Consider the following 17,954-nt stretch of genomic DNA (forward strand, 5'->3'; position numbering starts at 1 on the left):
CAGCCCAAAATCCGGCAGTGCCTAATCACTCCAAAACAATCACCACTGTTGTCACCACTGGATAGATATAATTTGAAGATGTACAAGTCAGGATAGCTTATTGCCATGATTTGCTCATAGTGAATCCCTAATGCATGTAAAAAATGCTGGATTGGAGGACAGGAATACAAAGAGACAGAATACTCAGTAGACTCCTCAAGAAAAAAAGTGCTAGAACGCAACAAGTGTCCTCATACATTTCAGTCCTTAGTTATTGCAGCCCCTGAGTCCCCAGAACTGACCCTAAATTCCACAGGAAACACCAATAGATTTATAAATCTATTGCATATTCTTCAGATCTTCAGAATTCTTATTATTTCCATCTCAACAATCAAACTATCAACAGAAACCTATATAAAGACTCGGGGAAAAAAAATAGTGCAAGTAGTTAAATAGCTACACCTCGTGTCAGTATACCTATACCGACCGTAACCACATTACTAATTTGATATATTGTATTTTAACCAGCATTATATGCAATTATTGCACTCTGTTAACTAATGTACATTGTATTTAAAGTTCAAATGAGGGGCGCCTGGGTGGCACAGCGGTTAAGCGTCTGCCTTCGGCTCAGGGCGTGATCCCGGCGTTCTGGGATCGAGCCCCACATCAGGCTCTTCCGCTATGAACCTGCTTCTTCCTCTCCCACTTCCCCTGCTTGTGTTACCTCTCTCGCTAGCTGTCTCTATCTCTGTCGAATAAATAAATAAAAAAAAAATAAAGTTCAAATGATAGTTTCAATTATTTACCTCTGAGAAAATCCTTAAAACCACTGGGTTCCCCTGTTTATCTCAAGGCTTTCCAAATTTTCAAGTTTCTTACATTTCCATAGATAAAAAGGCTAGTGGAGAATTATGACTTACTGCGACTTAGTGTCTTACATTGTTTTCAGAATTTTATATTTTGCATTTTGTCAACACAGAATGCATGTAATCCTTTTTTGAAGTGTCTTGTCATTACATATAACACAATTTGTATATAATCTTGATAGCTAACATATGAAATAATTTGACAAACCCTATGTCAATACAAATACAGTACTTACATTAATAAGTATGCCATATCATGGGACCTTTGAAACAAAAATTGTTCTTTCCATGACACAAATCTTTGTAGTACTTCATTTGCATCCCCGCTAAGTGAAATCTTATTTTGATCTGACCAGAGCTCCAAAGAAGTTAGTATAATTGTCATGTTGAGCTGGGAAAACATCTGCAAATAGAAGATACGTAATATATAGTTTTTAGGTAATCATAAATATAACATTACATCTCTATACATAATGCTAATACATTCAATTTACTCTCTTTTGGAGATGAAATTCATTCATTGATGATGAAACCAGTTGGTAGGATTACATTTTTTAAAAACTGGATATGCTATTTATACAAACAATATTACTGCATTAATAGGAAAAGTTTCTTTAAATGAAACGTAAACACTTACCGTGTTGATTAGACCAAAGATATGGACAACTTTCTCAGCTGCAACTGCCACTTCTGAGCCCATATAATCAAACTGAAAGACAAATTTTGTTTCTTAATCGCTAGTGAAAATTATTGAACTATCACACTTTAAATGGATATAAAATGTTAATGGAGTGCTCAACCCAAAGGAGAAAAAAGTTAAGATTTACCTAGTATTAGCAAGTTTCCGATATAAATCTAGAGAATTTATATATTAATCAATAATCTCAAAATAAGAAGGTTGTGATTAGCTTCCTCTTCACACATACAGAAATTAAGAGTCAAAACTTAAGTTTACAAGATTGCAGAACTACTGAGAGTAAAAACCAGAACTCAAGGCCCAACAAACTAAACTATTATGTCTTTTTTTTTTCTCCTATAGTATGCTGCCATCATTTGTCTTCATCCCACTAAGAGATGACTATATATCCTGGATAAGCAGTGTACTTTCTAAACACAGAGCTCTGAGGACCGTTACAGCGAGTAATTTCAAGAATATGTCTTCATTCAAAGGAACAGAAGTCATAATATTTTCTCTAAAAATTTCTAATTATGTGTATGTACACATTTCTAAGTGTTAGCAAAAAACATAAAAAGTGGCAAATTTTATCTTCAGTAATCTTCAGCAAGTCTGCCAAAACTACTAACAGAAAATAAAATGTAATGGATAAGGTTTTCTGATTTGGACAAAAGAGATGCTATTCTCTTAGGTCCTTACAGACTTCCTATACTTTGTTATTTCTCTGTAGGTAACCCTTCCCAATAAACTATATTATATATTTACACGATGCAGCATGGGTGATATGAATGAAGGTGATCCTTTGCAAAACTGAACACATGAAAAGCAAGACAAAAGAATATAAATATACGACTATGGAAATAAACCCATATATGTCAATAATCACAAATTATCAACAGACCAAATACTAGGTAAAGGGCAGAAACTTTTTTTAAAAATCCACTATATGCAAATTAAATTAAAAACTTCTAAATTATGAGTACATAGAGATATTGAGTCAAAGCATGAAAATATATACCAGGAAAATAATAGACAAAAAGCATATGTTATATGATCATTACATTAATATGAAAAAGGCTTAAAATCAAAAAGTGCACATAATAATTATCACAGTACATTAATAAAATATTGAATTATCAAGAAAGATGGAAGTATTCTAAACTTGACTATAACTAATAGCAGAGCAACAAAATGTATAAAACAAAATTTAACAAAATTGTAAGTAGAAATTGACTGTCATAGTGAGGGCTTTTTACATAGGTCTCTTAATCTTTAATAGATCAAGCAGACAGGTTAACAATAAATTCAAGAGTATTCAAATTAAAGAAAACTTTAGATATACTATGTACATATAAAAGCTTATATAAAACGAGACAACTTTTTTCAAATATCCATGGAGGTTTTATATAAATTGACATATTAGGCCATAAAACAGTTTTTTGACTATAAAACATAGGTGTCACTTAGATCACATTGTCCAACCACAATGAAATTCAGATATAGTAATACTTAGTGTTATTTGATAAAAATACTTACAGTAATACTTGATAAAAAGTATTTTAATGATGTTATTTTTACTTACATGGATAACTCTATAAAAGCTCCATGATACAATTTACAACTTGCTTTCAAATAGAGAACACACATGATAATAGGATTAATGTTAAACAGTAAATCTAAGAAAAGAGAATATAGGTGTTCTTTCCTTATTCTTATTCTTACAACTTTCATGAAAGAAAATATTTCCAAATAAGACGTTTAAAAAATGAAGATAAAGGGTGCCTGGATGGCTCAGTCAGTTAGGCACTCTGCCTTCAGCTCAGGTCATGATCTCAGGATCCTGGGATCAAGCTCCTCATTGGGCTTCCCTGATCAGTGGAGAGTCTGCTTCTCCCTCTCCCTCTGCCTGTCCCCCTGGTTGTGCGTTCTCTCTCTCAAATGAACAAAATCTTTTAAAAAATGAAAATAAAATGAAGATAATCTCATATGAACAAAAGCTGAAGAGACTTCATCAACAGGCTAAACAAAAATATCAGAAACACAGACTTACAAGAAGGAATGAAGAATTTGGGAAATGTTAAAATGTGGGGGGGGGGCGAATGAAATGCTTTTTTCCTTTCCTTAATTTCTTTAAACAATTGAATATCTTAAAATAATTCATCTTGTGGTTTATAACATATGAAGAAGTAAAAATATATCACACTAACATCACGAAGGAGTTCTATGGAATTTTACTGTTGTAAGGCTCTTGCATTGTATGTGAAGTGGTATAACATTAATTCTAGACTGTAACAAGTTAGGAATGTTCATTGGAACCCCTAGAGAAGCCACTGGGGTAAGAGGTAGGGGATAAAGGGGCATAGCAGAAAAAAACAATATAGCAGATAAAAACAAATGCTGAAAATAACCCACTAATCCAAGGGTAACAAAGGAGGAACAGAGGAGTAAATCACAGGTGGCACAAATAGAACACTAATAGGACAGCAGCACTTAGCCTACATCCATTGTTACCAGTAATTTTGGTGTACACAATTCAACTGAATGTTCTAAGGAAAGACAGAGATTATCTGACTGAATTTCAGAGAAAAAAAGGCCCATTAATATTTGTTTACAGAACCACACTTTAAAATTGAAGACAGATAAACTAAACATAAGAGAAGAAATACTAATCATGGCATATTTTAAGGAACTCCTGGAGTTTTTTGTCATTGTTTTGGGTTTCTTTGTTTTGTTTTCTTTTGTTTCACATGATATCATTTGCATTGAAAATGCCTTCTGTTGTTATTGGAATGGTTAAGAAGGTATCCAGCTAAGTGGGGAGAGGAAAATAAGCTGTCTAGATTTAATGTCAGCAAGCTCATGGGAGTGGCTGTGGCAAAGCATAATTCCACTACTTGTGATCTCAGTTTTAGGCCAAATAGTATTATTCCTCCTGTAACAACAAAAGTCGAAATCTAAATGCTCCCGGGGTCAGTTAAGATGGCAGAGTAGTAGGAGGACCCTATATTTGCCTCATTTCTGAACACAGCTGAATAAATATTGGATCATTCTGAACATCCAAGAAATGGATCTGAGGACTGACAGAACAAACTACACGACTGGAGGGAGAGAAGAGGTCACATCATGGAGAGTCGGAGGTGTGGAGACATGATTTTGGGGAGAAAAGAATCATGGGTGCTGCAGAGGGAAGGGAGCCCTGACTGTGGAGAGAGGAAAGAGAGAGAAAGATGGACAGACAAACAGGCAGAGAGAGAGTGGGAGAGAGAGAGGTCCACAGGGGATTACAGAAGGAAAACTCTTCCCCAAAGTCATGGACTGGGAAAAGAAGAGAGGCTGATTATGCTAAGTGTTTACAACCAGCAGAGTTCAAAGATTGGAGTTTTATAGCTCTGTGCTGTGGGTCCTGTGGAGCCCAGTGGTTGCTGCAGTGCTCCTGTGGAGAAGGAGGTTAGATGCCAAGAGCTGATGCTGCAATCAGAAGATCCCCAGGGATACACTGGGAGAGACGTTCCCCCTTTTTGGAGTGTATCTGGGAGAGGTGGCTTTGCCTGTCAGAGTCAAAAGAGCTGATGGATGCCATTGTGCTCCCCCCTGCCCCTTAAGCATGGCGCACAGACACTGCCAGGGGTGGCTAACCTGGACTCAGGCTTTTTGCTGTGTGTTACTCTAAACTCCCAGTTCCTATGCATTGGTGTGACTGCCCCTTTGGGACAAACTGGCACAAGCCCCAGCCTAGTGAGGCTCTCTCCCAGAGGACCAGCACAGGTCTGTACCACAACAGGTTCCTGAGATTTGGAATTTGAAACTCACCCAGTGTGTCTGAGATAAAACACAGGTGCACTGCACTGCCTGGCAGGCAGATAACCCAGATACAGACAGGGAGAAGGCAGGGATCTGAGGGATGCCTCCGATACACAAGAGAAGACTTTGCTCCTCTGTGAAGGCTTCCTGGATGGCAGTGGGTGAGAATTCACCTCTCTGGAGACAAGGGAGAGGGTCAGCGCCACTTTTTTTCCCATACCCATCAGCGGAGACTGACTTCAGTAAGCAGCATAGCCCCATCAACAATGGACGCCTGAGCCGATTACAACAAGGCATGCCTGCTTACATTCTGCAGGTGCTTCTTAACTAGGGCAAGTGTGCCTGACAGCAGAGGTCCCCTACCCCAGAAGATGAGCAAAAACCTCAATATGCACAAATTCTTCTGGTCATAGTGCTGTAAAGATTCAACTCTAGTGGAAATATTGTCAGGCCTCTTTTAACAGGAACACCAAAGCACACCCAGTTAAAACTGGTCATATTCTGGACAAGGTCCAAACACTCCCCACTGTAGGCAAGGAGAAACTGCAGAGGACTGACATGAGGAAAAGACAGCCAAAATATAGCAGCAGAGTGCACACAGCATATACTAGAGATACTTCCTGAAGCACCAGGCCAGGAACAGTATATGACGTCTTCTTAACAAAACCATTACTCCCAAAAGCAGGAAATATAACAGGCTTTCCTAACCCAGAGAAAAAGACAGACACCTAGACAAAATACCAAGATTTCTTTCATCCCAAAAGAAAAAAACAAGAAAAGGCCATGGGATCTAATCAAAACAGATATAAGTAATATGCCTGGCCCAGAACTTAAAGCAACAATCATAAGGATATTAGTTGGGCTTGAGGAAAGCATAGAAGACACCAGGGAGTACCTTTCCACAAAGATAAAAGACTTAAAAATAAGTCAGGCTGAAAAAAAATTGCTATAACCTAAATGCAAAATCAACTGGATGTAATGACCACAAGGATGGAGAAAGCAGAAGAATGAAGAAGTGATACAGAAGCTAGAATAATGGAAAATAATGACACTGAAAAGAAGAGGGAAAGAAAAATATTGGATCATGAATGTGGACTTAGGGAACTCAGCGACTCTATAAAGTGTAATAGCATTCATATCATACAAGTACAAGAAGAAGAAGAGAGGGGAAAGGGACAGAAAGTTTATTTGAGGAAATAATAGCTAAACTTCCCTAATCTGGGGAAGGAAACAGAGATCCAAATCCAAGAGGCACAAAGAACTCCCATCAAAATCAACAAAAGCAGGCCAACACCGAGATGTACTGTAGTAAAATTATAAAATATAGAGGTAGGGAAAAAATCCTAAAAGCAGCAAGGAAAAAGACATCCCTAACTTGCAAGGTAAGACCAGTAAGGCTAGCAGCAGATCTTGCCACAGAAACTTGGCAAGCCAGCAGACAGTGGCATGATATATTCAATGTGATGAATGGGGAAAATATGCAGCAAAGACTACTCTATCCAGTAAGGTTATCATTCTGAATAGAAGAAGAGATAAAGAGTTTCCCAGACAACCAAAAACTAAAGGAGTGCATGACCATGAAACCAGCCCTACGAGAAATATTAAAGGAGACTCTAAGAGTGGGAGGAAAAGACCAAAAGTGACAAAGACTAGAAAGGAACAGAGAAAATCTCCAGAAACAATGACTTAAAAGGTAATACAATGGCATTAAATTCCTATCAATAATCACTCTGAATGTAAATGGAATAAATGCTCCAATCAAAAGACATAGAGTGTCAGAATGGATTAAAAAACAAGACACATCTCTGTGTTGCCTACAGGAGACTCATTTTAAACCTAAAGAAACCTGCAGATCAAAAGTGAGGGGATGGAGAAAGTATCCTGAAAGGATCAAGGGGTAAAAAAGTCCTTAATCTACATGGGAAGACAGATCAGGTTCACAGCACATTTGTCCACAGAAATCTGGCAGGCCAGATGCATAGGGCAGGATATATTCAATGTGCTGAATGGGAAAAATATGCAGCCAAGAATACTTTATTCAGCAAGGCTGTCATTCAGAATAGGAGAGATAAAGAGTTCCCGAGACACATAAAAACTAAAGGAGTTCATAACCACTTAACTAGCCCGGCAAGAAATACTAAGGGGGACTTTTTGAGTGGGGAAAAAAAGACCAAAAGCAGCAAAGACTAGAAAGGAACACAGAGAGAGCTAGTAAATTAGCTAGTAAATTAGATTAAATTATTTTAAATATATTAATTGGACACTATGTGAACTTCAAAATTAAATTGAAATAATATATTTCATTCATATGTGGGAAAACATTATAAAATAACTTATAAAATAGCATATATAAAACAAAGTCATATGAATATACACATGTATACATTAAAAAACAGGACAGTTCTGCATATAATTTTTCACTGATTATAAAACTATGTGTGTTTTCTTTATTATTTTTTTATCTATCTATTCTTTACTGTTACTGATTTTTTTAATTACTTAAAGATCTAAATATTTCCTTTTATTTTTAAAAATATTTCCTTTTATGAACAAAATCATGACATTATTATTAATCATTGACACAGTTTATGCCAAAATATCAGTGATAAAGGACAAATCTGATTGTTTAACTTGCTACTCATATGACTTTGCTCAAACTGACCGTACAAACAAGAATTTCCATAATTAAATGGACTTTCCAATGAATAACTCTCATTTTTGAAATACAGAACTTCCACTAGAGAACTCAAGCAATTATACAGCATAAAATCATCACATAAAAGATAATATTTAACAACAAGGATCTCCAATTGAGTATAAACAAAATAGCTTGTTTTAAAATGGAAATCCATCCCAATCAAAATACCAAAGACATTTTTCAAAGATTGGAACAAACAGCCCTTAAATTTTGTGGAACCAGAAAAGTCCCCGAATCTCCAAGGAATTGTGGAAAAGGAAAAACAAAGCTGGGAGCATCACGTTGCCAGATTTCAAGCTATACTACAAAGCTGTGATCACAAAGACAGCATGGTACTGGCACAAAAACAGACACATAGACCAATGGAACAGAAGAGAGAACCCAGAAATGTACCCTCGGCTCTTTGGGCAACTAATCTTTGACAAAGCAGGAAAAAACACCAAGTTGAAAAAAGACAGTCTCTTCAATAAATGGTGCTGGGAAAATTGGACAGCTACATGCAAAAGAATGAAACTTGACCACTCTCTCACACCACACATAAAGATAAACTCCAAATGGATGAAAGACCTCCATGTGAGACAGGAATCCATCAAAATCCTAGAGGAGAACAGAGGCTGTAACCTCTTTGACATCGGCCACAGCATCTTTTTTCATGACACATCTCCAAAGGCAAGAGAAACAAAAGAAAAAATGAACTTGTGGGACTTCATCAAGATCAAAAGCTTCTGCACAGCCAAGGAAACAGTCAAAAAAACTAAGAGGCAGCCCACAGAATGGGAGAAGATATTTGCAAATGACACTACAGATAAAAGACTGGTATCCAAGATCTACAAAGAATTTCTCACACTCAATACACAAGAAACAAATAAACAAATCAAAAAATGGGCAGAAGATATGAACACTTTTCCAACGAAGGCCTACAAATGGCTAACAGACACTTGAAAAAATGTTCAAAATCATTAGCCATCAGGGAAATTCAAATCAAAACCACTTTGAGATACCACCTTACACCAGTTAGAATGGCAAAAATTGACAAGGCAGGAAACAACAAATGTTGGAGAGGATGTGGAGAAAGGGGATCCCTCTTACACTGCTGGTGGGAATGCAAGTTGGTACAGCCCCTCTGGAAAACAGTGTGGAGGTCCCTCAAAAAGTTTAAAATAGAGCTACCCTATGATCCAGCAATTGCACTACTGGGTATTTACCCCAAAGATACAGATGTAGTGAAGAGAAGGGCCATATGCACCCCAATGTTCATAGCAGCATTGTCCACAATAGCTAAATCATCGAAGGAGCCGAGATGCCCTTCAACAGATGACTAGATTAAGAAGATGTGGTCCATATATACAATGGAATATTACTCAGCCATCAGAAAGAACAATTACCCTACATTTGCAGCAACATGGACAGGACTGGAGGAGATTATGCTGAGTGAAATAAGTCAAGCAGAGAAAGACAATTATCATATGGTTTCACTCATTTATGGAACATAAGAAATAGGAAGATTGGTAGGAGAAGGAAAGGAAGAATGAAGTGGGGGGTAAACAGAAGGGGGAATGAACCATGAGAGACTGTGGGCTCTGGGAAAGAAACTAAGGGCTTCGGGGGTGGGGGGTGGGATTGGGATAGGCTGGTGATGTGTATTAAGGAGGGCACATATTGCATGGTGCACTGGGTGTTATATGCAAGTAATGAATCATGGAACATTGCATCAAGAACTGGGGATGTACTGTATGGCAACTAATATAACAAAATAAATATTATTAAAAAACAACAACAACAAAAAAGAAGATGTGGTCCATATATACAATGGAATATTACTCAGCCATCAGAAAGAACAATTTCCCAACATTTGCAGCAACATGAATGGCACTGGAGGAGATTATGCTAAGTGAAATAAGTCAAGCAGAGAAAGACAATTATCATATGGTTTCACTCATTTATGGAACATAAGAAATAGGAAGATCGGTAGGAGAAGGAAGGGAAGAAGGAAGGGGGTGGTAAACAGAAGGGGGAATGAACCATGAGAGACTCTGGACTCTGGGAAACAAACTGAGAGCTTCAGAGGGGAGGGGGGTGGGGGATTGGGATAAGCCGGTGATGAATATTAAGGAGGGCACATATTACATGGAGCACTGGGTGTTATACGCAAGTAAGGAATCATGGAACATTGCATCAAAAACTGGGGATGTACTGTATGGTGACTAATATAACAAAATAAAAATTATTAAAAAGTTAATAAATAAAATAAAAAAATAAAATGGAAATCCATTTAAAGAAAAGAGTTCACCATGATATGGAGTGGATTCAGAAATATCTATAGCTATTTGTAATCCAAAGATTATAGTGTAGTAGAAATTGCATACATACAGAGTTAAACATTATTGCAAGGATTCTCTTGGTCCCTGTATGTCAATGTAAAAGCAACTGATAACATTTTTTTATGTCTTGCTATCCTGAAATACATATTGTGAACAGAGGGAAATATCTATATTACAAACAAGGCAAGTTTTTTCATATTCTCTTTGAACTTTAACACAAAGATATGATGGCATATATCAATAATACATACCAAGGCTTTATCCATAACAATTTGTATTTTCAGAACTCTTTTCAATAGTGCAACATCTGACTTTTCCTGTGAAACAGAGGACATGAGTGAAATAAAACATTTTTTAAATTCTTAAATTGTAATTATCATGAACTTTATGTACGTGTGTGTGTATATATATATATATGTATATATACACATATATACATACATACCCAAAGAAAGGTATACATAAAAAAAAATACAGGTTCATCAAGATATAGATAATAAGAAAATAAGAGAATCAATGCCCACTGAATAAATAAGCAGATTCCAAATACAAATTTTAGGAACAAATCAGAAGATTTTACCTATATTCCTGATATAGAATCCTCAAAAAGTTACTGGAGGGAGAACCCATGTTTCCTTCCTCTCAAAACCTTCTTCTGGAATCATATAGTGTGTACTCTTTTATACCTGACTTTCTTCACTCACATTCCCCCATGTTGTTGTGGTTATTAGTAATTCATTAGTTTTTATTGCTAAGTAGTGTGCCATTCTAGAAATACCAGATTTTGTTCCTACATTCACCTGTCAATGATGTGAAAGGTGGACTAAAATGGGGTCACTTACGTCAAGGGGTTTTAAAATGGAACTGGGAGGCCATTAAGTAAAGTAGGCCATTTAGAAATCCTCACTGGGTAGAACCAGGAACTTCAGAACTGGGCCCAACCTTAAATATTCCTAGGACTCTGCACAAACTTACCTGCAACTTGTATAGTAACAAATTTTTGTTTCGTGACAGCCTTAGGAATCAATTATGTTTAACTTAATTTACTTGTCTGCCAACAACAATCAAAATCTTTGTTAACAACATATGCAAGCATCCCCTTTTGTCTTTAAAAGAAAACCCTCACTTTTGTTCCCTAGGGGGACACAATTGGGTTGCTATGAAATCTGTGCTCAATGAATTGTAATTCTGAGACACCAATAAATGCTTTTGTTTTATTTCAGCTTTTTTCTGTCAACAACAATATTCTGCATTATTTGGACATCTTAGCTCTCATAAACAAAGCTGCTATGAATACCCATGTACAGAACTTTGTGCAGTTACATTCATTGTTCTTGAGAAATATTTAGAATCTCTGAGTCGTATGATAATTGTGGGTGTGTAAAGTAATACAAAAGTACCAGATGGCTTTCTAAAGTAGTTTGATTATTCTGCATTGTCACCAAGAATTAATGAGTGCCAACAGTCCTGCATTTTTGCCTATATTTGGTTTGTCTTTTCCATCGTTTCCATTCTTGTTGGTCGGTGCTGATATCTTACTGAGGTTTTAATTATCAGTTCCCTGATGATTAATGTGGAACAGGTTTTCACATGCTTATGGCTCATTGTTTTGGTTTCTCCTAAGTTCCCTACTAGAACTTTTATGTTTAGATTTGACATTTAAGTCTATGCTCTAATTCAATTTTGTGAATAAGGGTCAAGATTCATTTTATTCCCTACAGACATCCAGTCTTCCAACAACATTTCTTAAAGATATTATTCTTTGGCCTTTTAAAGTCCCTCGCACCTTTGTGGAAAATCAATCCGCCAATATCATGTGGGTCCCCTTCTGATCTATTCTGTTCCACCGATGTACATGTCTATACTTACACCAATAACACAGTATATATCTCTACAGCAGAGGTCAGCAAACAATGATCCAAGGTATGGCCACCTGTTTGTAAGAAATCTTTTACTGGAACAAAGCCACGCCTAGTTGTTTATGTATTGTTGATGCTGCTTTCATGCTACAAAGGTAGAGGTAGTGGTTGCAACAGATCATATACCTCACAAGCCTAAAATATATACTATCTGGCCCTTTAAAGAAAAGTAATGTAAGTCCTCCATTTGTTCTCTTAAAAACTGTTTGACTATTCTAAGATCTTTACATTTCCTTATGAATTTGAGAAACAATATCTATGAAAATGTTTCCTGGAATTATGAAAATTGGGATTACACGGAACCTACAGATCAACTGGGGAAAATGAACATCTTAACCATGTCAATATCTCTGTTTCCTGCAACTTTGTGAGACACTCTTATAGTCCTGATACCTTTGGAAGAGTCTTTGTGATGTACACACAGAGTTAGGTCACTAAAAACATAATGTTGTTTTTTTTTTTCCTTTACAAAATGTATGCCATTTATTATTATTCTTTTTCCTATTGTACTATCCAGAAACTCGAGTAAAACGCTGACTGGAAATAGTGAGGGCAGACACCTTGAATTATTCCTAATTTAGGGTATGTTTTAGTCAGTTCAGGCTATAACAAATATACCATAGACTAGGTGGCTTAAACAACAAACACTTATTTCTCACAGTTCTGGGCCCTGGGAAGTTCAAAATCGAGGCATCAGCAGATGTGGTGTTTGGTGAGTGCAATCTTCCTAGTTTGCAAATGGCCATCTTCCTTTTGTATGCTCACAGGACAAAGCAGAGAAAGAGAGAGAGAGAGAGAGAGAGAGATCCCTGTCTCTTCCTTTTTTAAATAAAAGCATTAATCCCATCAGGAGGGCCCTATGCTCACAAATGACCTAATTTAACTCTATTTTTCAAAGGCCTCCTTATGCCATCCTACTGGGGGTTAGAGTTTTAACATACGAATTTGGGGAACACAGCATGTGGTCCATAACAGGGCCAAAACATTCAGTCACTTACATTCATTATGTTAGCTGTAGATACTTATAGATGTTCATTAGATCAAAGAAGTTTCCTAACCCTAGGTTTTATCACAAATGTGTATCAAATTTTGCCAAATGAAATTCCTGGAATTACTGATCAAATCTTATGGCTTTCTACATAAACATGTTAAATTGTTTTATTTAATTCCTCTTTTCTTGTACTGATTTAAGTAATAATGCCTCAAATTCCCATAGTCAGAATTCTTGAAAAAGAATATTTTTATACCATAATGGCAACTGGACTGGGTAAAAAAAAAAAAATGTTAGGATATTGTATACTCCCCAAAGAAGCCATTCTCTACATCCTCTAGACAGACATTCTTGACTATCTTATAAGCACTTCATTTTGGCAAAGGCTAAAGCCAGTCTGAATTTTTCCACCTTTGAGGTTGACTTTCTTTGATGCCAAATTTCCTATAGAATTATTCATTATTTATGAAGTCCAGCATATTAACCACATTATATCTTGGTGTTCCTAGTTTTTATCAGGATATCATGCAAAAATTTTCAAATTCAGGACTCTTTTATTCAACAAAGATTTATTCTTTAATAACCTGGAATATTTGGGGTGCTATTTTACTCATGAATGGCAATTTCAATCATCTTGAATTTCTCTTATCAGTCTCTCACACTCCATTAGTCAGGATTCCCCAGAAAAATAGAACATTTATTATAATTTGTTACAACTAGATTTATTATAAGGAATTGGCTCGCATAATTATAGAGGCTGGCAAGTCCAAAATCTACAGAATGGGCCAGTAGGCTGGAAACCCAGAGAGAGCTTATGCTACATTTCCAGTCTGAAGGTAGTTGGCTGGACAATTCTGTGGGAAGTTCCATCCTTTTGTCCTATTTAGGACATCAACTCATTGGATGAAGTCCATCCACATTATGGAGGACATTTCTGCTATATTCAAAGTCCACTGATTTAGATGTTAATCTCATTTAAAGACACCTTGTACAAACACCCACAAAATTTGACCAACTATCTGAGTAATATGCCCCAGCCAAAGTGACAAAAAATTCACTATCACACATTCTTAGGTTTTTCTCTACCATCATTTTTATATAATTGCTTTATATTCTTGAATCTATGATATCACATATTGGGGTTTACCACAGTGTCTATTCTGTTATTCATTAGTCTTTTTATCAATAGCTTTCATTTTTAAAATAGCTTTATTTTTCTCCTACATTTATTTCCTGAGCTCTTCCAAGGACCTTTTAAACAGATCATTAGACTGCTACAGAACATATCTCTGGGGTCAGATTACCTGGATTTGACTTTTAATGCTACACCTTAACAGAGAATTTCCCAGGATATTTTATTTATTTATTTATTTATTTATTTATTTATTTATTTATTTAAAATTTTTTATCCATTCATTTGACAGAGAGAGAGAGAGGGAGCACAAATCAGGAGGAGCAGCAGGCAGAGGGAGAATGAGCAGCAGCCTCCCGCCAAGCAGGGAGCCCAATGTGGTGCTTGATCCCAGGACCTTGGGATCATGATCTGAGCCAAGGGCAGACACCTCACCGACTGAACGACCCAGGCACCCCAAGATAATAATTCAAACTCCTTAAATCTCTTTCCTGATCTGAAAAGGGGACAACTATACTAACTTTTAGAATTGCTTGAAAAATTGTAAAGATAGGAGACATGTAAACCTCTTAGAACAATATGTAGCTCCTGTGAGACACTACATGAATATACAAGTTTTTTTATTCCCTTTGGATTTTGTGTTTTTCTATCTTACATTTTATATTTATATTTCTTATAATCCATGTTTATTCATTTCCAAGTATTATTATTTTAGAATACACGTAGACTTTCAAGTCAAACCGTTCTTGAACAATGGGTGGGGATTAGTGACTTTTATTACACTTTTGTTTTATTATAAGAAATGGTCAATTATCTAAAAATAAGTCTGTTCCCTTCTCCAAGAGAAAAGATGTCAGTGAGACACCTATCTAGGCTCAGCTGTATTGAGGTGGGGATGCACACACACTTTTCCCCTTACTCTGACTAAATTCAAATAATCTAGTAGGGGACTCTTGCAGTCCCTGAGTCAGAGCTAAGAAGGGAATCAACCAGGAGAGTTTCATCCACTTTGGTATTTTCATGAGCAAGACATAAAACTGTTAAGCCACTGACAGCTGGAATTGTTTGCTTCAATATGTGGTGGAAGTTGACCTAATAGTGATTGTCATGAAAAATACAGATTGAGGACAGCTGTTTGCACAGTTCTTCCATCTTTTCATTTGGTTGAAAGTTCACGATATTTGGCAGCTATTGTTTGTGAATTTGGTTGTGACTGCATCTGGCTACTATCTTCAATCAGGATGTGAGTAGAGTCTGTTTTTTTCTGTTTGTTGTTTGTTTTATTTGGGAGCAAGAACATTTCACATTAGGTGGAAAAGAAATTTTAAAAATTAATTAAAAAATCTCAGTTATGTAGCTCTGGCTTCGTACAGAATTACAGACTGGAATTACTTTGCCTCACTTTAAGTAATTGTGGTATTGCCTTTCAACTTCCACTGTTGCTGCTGGGAAATTTCATGCTATTCTGCATCTTGACCATATATAAGAAACCAGATTTTTAAAATATCAGTTCAGAAACTCACCTTAAATAATTCTGAGAATTTTTCTTGGATTATTTTGTGATTCATTCAATTCAATTTCCTGTTTGTTCATACTGGGATCTCCTATTGTATTACCCAAATTCTTATTTTAATTTAACTTTCTTATCTCTCAAATTTCCCTATCATTTGTCATTGTACTTTACTTTTTGTGTGATTTCTGGAATTTCTTTTTTTTTTCATTTTTATTATCATACTTTTAAATGTCTAAGAACTACTACTTACCTGCTGAGTGTTATTTTTTAAATAGCACTCCATTCTTAAACTTGTGGATGAAATATTTTCTCTTACTCCTTGGAGGATATTGCCATTTTGTTTTCTTTGCCCTCTGTATTCTTTGGTACCTCACACTTTAAAAATTGGATTTTTTCATGTCTCTATCTTCCATATTAAATTGTTTCATCCTATGTCTAGTGCGCCTTCATATTAACAATCAAACATTTAACAACTTATTCCAACATCTCTATGGCCACATATGTTTATGGACTATTGTCTTCAGAGAAAGCAATGTGTCTGGGTTGTTGTTTGGGAAAACGCTGTCAACATGAATAGTTTTTATTCTTTCGGCTGGTTTAATTCCTTCCTGAAGAGGGGTCTTTCAATACACTTCCTAGAATGTGTAAGTCTGGTTCCCAGTATGCAATGTGCCAACTGTAAATTAAACACACTAGTTTCAGTATGGTATTCCTCTTCTATTGGGAAATACAATAGAACATCTGTGACTGGTGTCCCCATTTCATAGACTCCCCAAAGAAAACAGCCTTCAATGATCTGTCAGTCTACAACAGAAACAATTCATTAGGACAGAAAAACAGGATTGCTAAATACTTACACAACTTCTTTCAACCAATTATCTTAAGTCCACCTTTAAAATCACTTCCTATTGCAATTCAAGAAACATCTGAATAGTACTGCAGTACATGTCAAGTTTCCCAGAGCCTATTCCAATTACTGTTCCAGGATTTCTTTTCCTTTAGTGCCTGGGATTCTTGGCCACGCCACTTCAAAGAATGAAGAGGTAGACCAGATGAAGAGTGATGGGCAGCAAAGCAAAGTTTACTGAGCAACAGTACAATGCTCCCAAACAGGAAGGGGACCCGAGAGGGTTGCCATTTTGGTGTTCAAATCGAGGGGTTTTTATAAGCTCTTTTGCAGAACTATTTTAGGTAACCAGAGTGTGGATCCTCCGCAGATTGACTGTTAAGTCATGCCAATCAGGGTTTCGATCATGCCCCTATCTACATATCAGGTTAATGTTTACATGCTGATGGTCTTTTGGGGCTGACATCTGAAGACTCACGTCTTAACTGCCTCAGCCCATGATAGTGACAAATGTTTTATGGTCAATTGTTGCATCTCAGGATATTTTGCCAAAGTCACTTTTACAGAAGTGCAAAATGGGATGCTATTGCAGTCTTGTCTAAGGTATAAAATGGGATGGTAGTCCAGTTTTGTCTTGGCTGTCCTGGATCCCTGTTTTCTTGTTGGGGACCCTGGCCCTGACTGCCTAATTGTCCAACTAACTCCTAACATTACCAGGTCAGGATTCTGCTTTTTGGGGGCTAAATCAGCTATCTGATATTTAATGTCCGTTGTTGTTTCTCCTCTCCTGTTCTGTTCGTGTTTGTGTGTTTATGCCATTTTAAGAATCCCTTTTCATTTAGTGAGTTTTTAAAAAGGGACAAGAGGGATAAAAATGCATGTGTTTAATATGCTTTTAGTAGATAAGCCCTTTACAATATTTTGTTTGGTTTCTGTTCTACTTTTCAACTCTGAATTATAATGAAGGTGTTCACCTAGTTTATAAGTTTCTTTGTGTTTACTTTCATGAATGTAAGAATATGCCTAAAATATAAGTCTTTATGTTATTTTTTCTGTTCTTTCTAAAAATCTGATATATTGAAGATACTCATTCTCTTTATTCATGTTCGTAAAAGCACTAGTCATGTGACAACATGTTTAACTAAACCTAGAGACCTAAGCCTATCAAATTCAGGATGAAAAGCAATTTTCAAATTACTTCATAAAAT

At 36.3% G+C, this 17,954-nt stretch overlaps 1 protein-coding gene across 1 annotated transcript in view; it reads right to left on the minus strand.

The window, feature by feature from the left end:
• Nucleotides 1-17,954, minus strand: part of LOC113249170 (A disintegrin and metallopeptidase domain 3-like) — an 83,462-nt gene that overhangs the window by 28,604 nt on the left and 36,904 nt on the right. The window contains exons 7-9 of the mRNA XM_048215306.2: nt 10,596-10,661; nt 1,486-1,557; nt 1,085-1,251 (exon numbers count right to left, since the gene is read on the minus strand). Of these exons, the coding sequence (XP_048071263.2) occupies nt 1,085-1,251; nt 1,486-1,557; nt 10,596-10,661 (305 nt within the window). The remainder of the gene's footprint in view (nt 1-1,084; nt 1,252-1,485; nt 1,558-10,595; nt 10,662-17,954) is intronic.

Source organism: Ursus arctos, unplaced genomic scaffold, assembly GCF_023065955.2.
Source record: "Ursus arctos isolate Adak ecotype North America unplaced genomic scaffold, UrsArc2.0 scaffold_27, whole genome shotgun sequence".
Lineage (NCBI taxonomy): Eukaryota > Metazoa > Chordata > Mammalia > Carnivora > Ursidae > Ursus > Ursus arctos.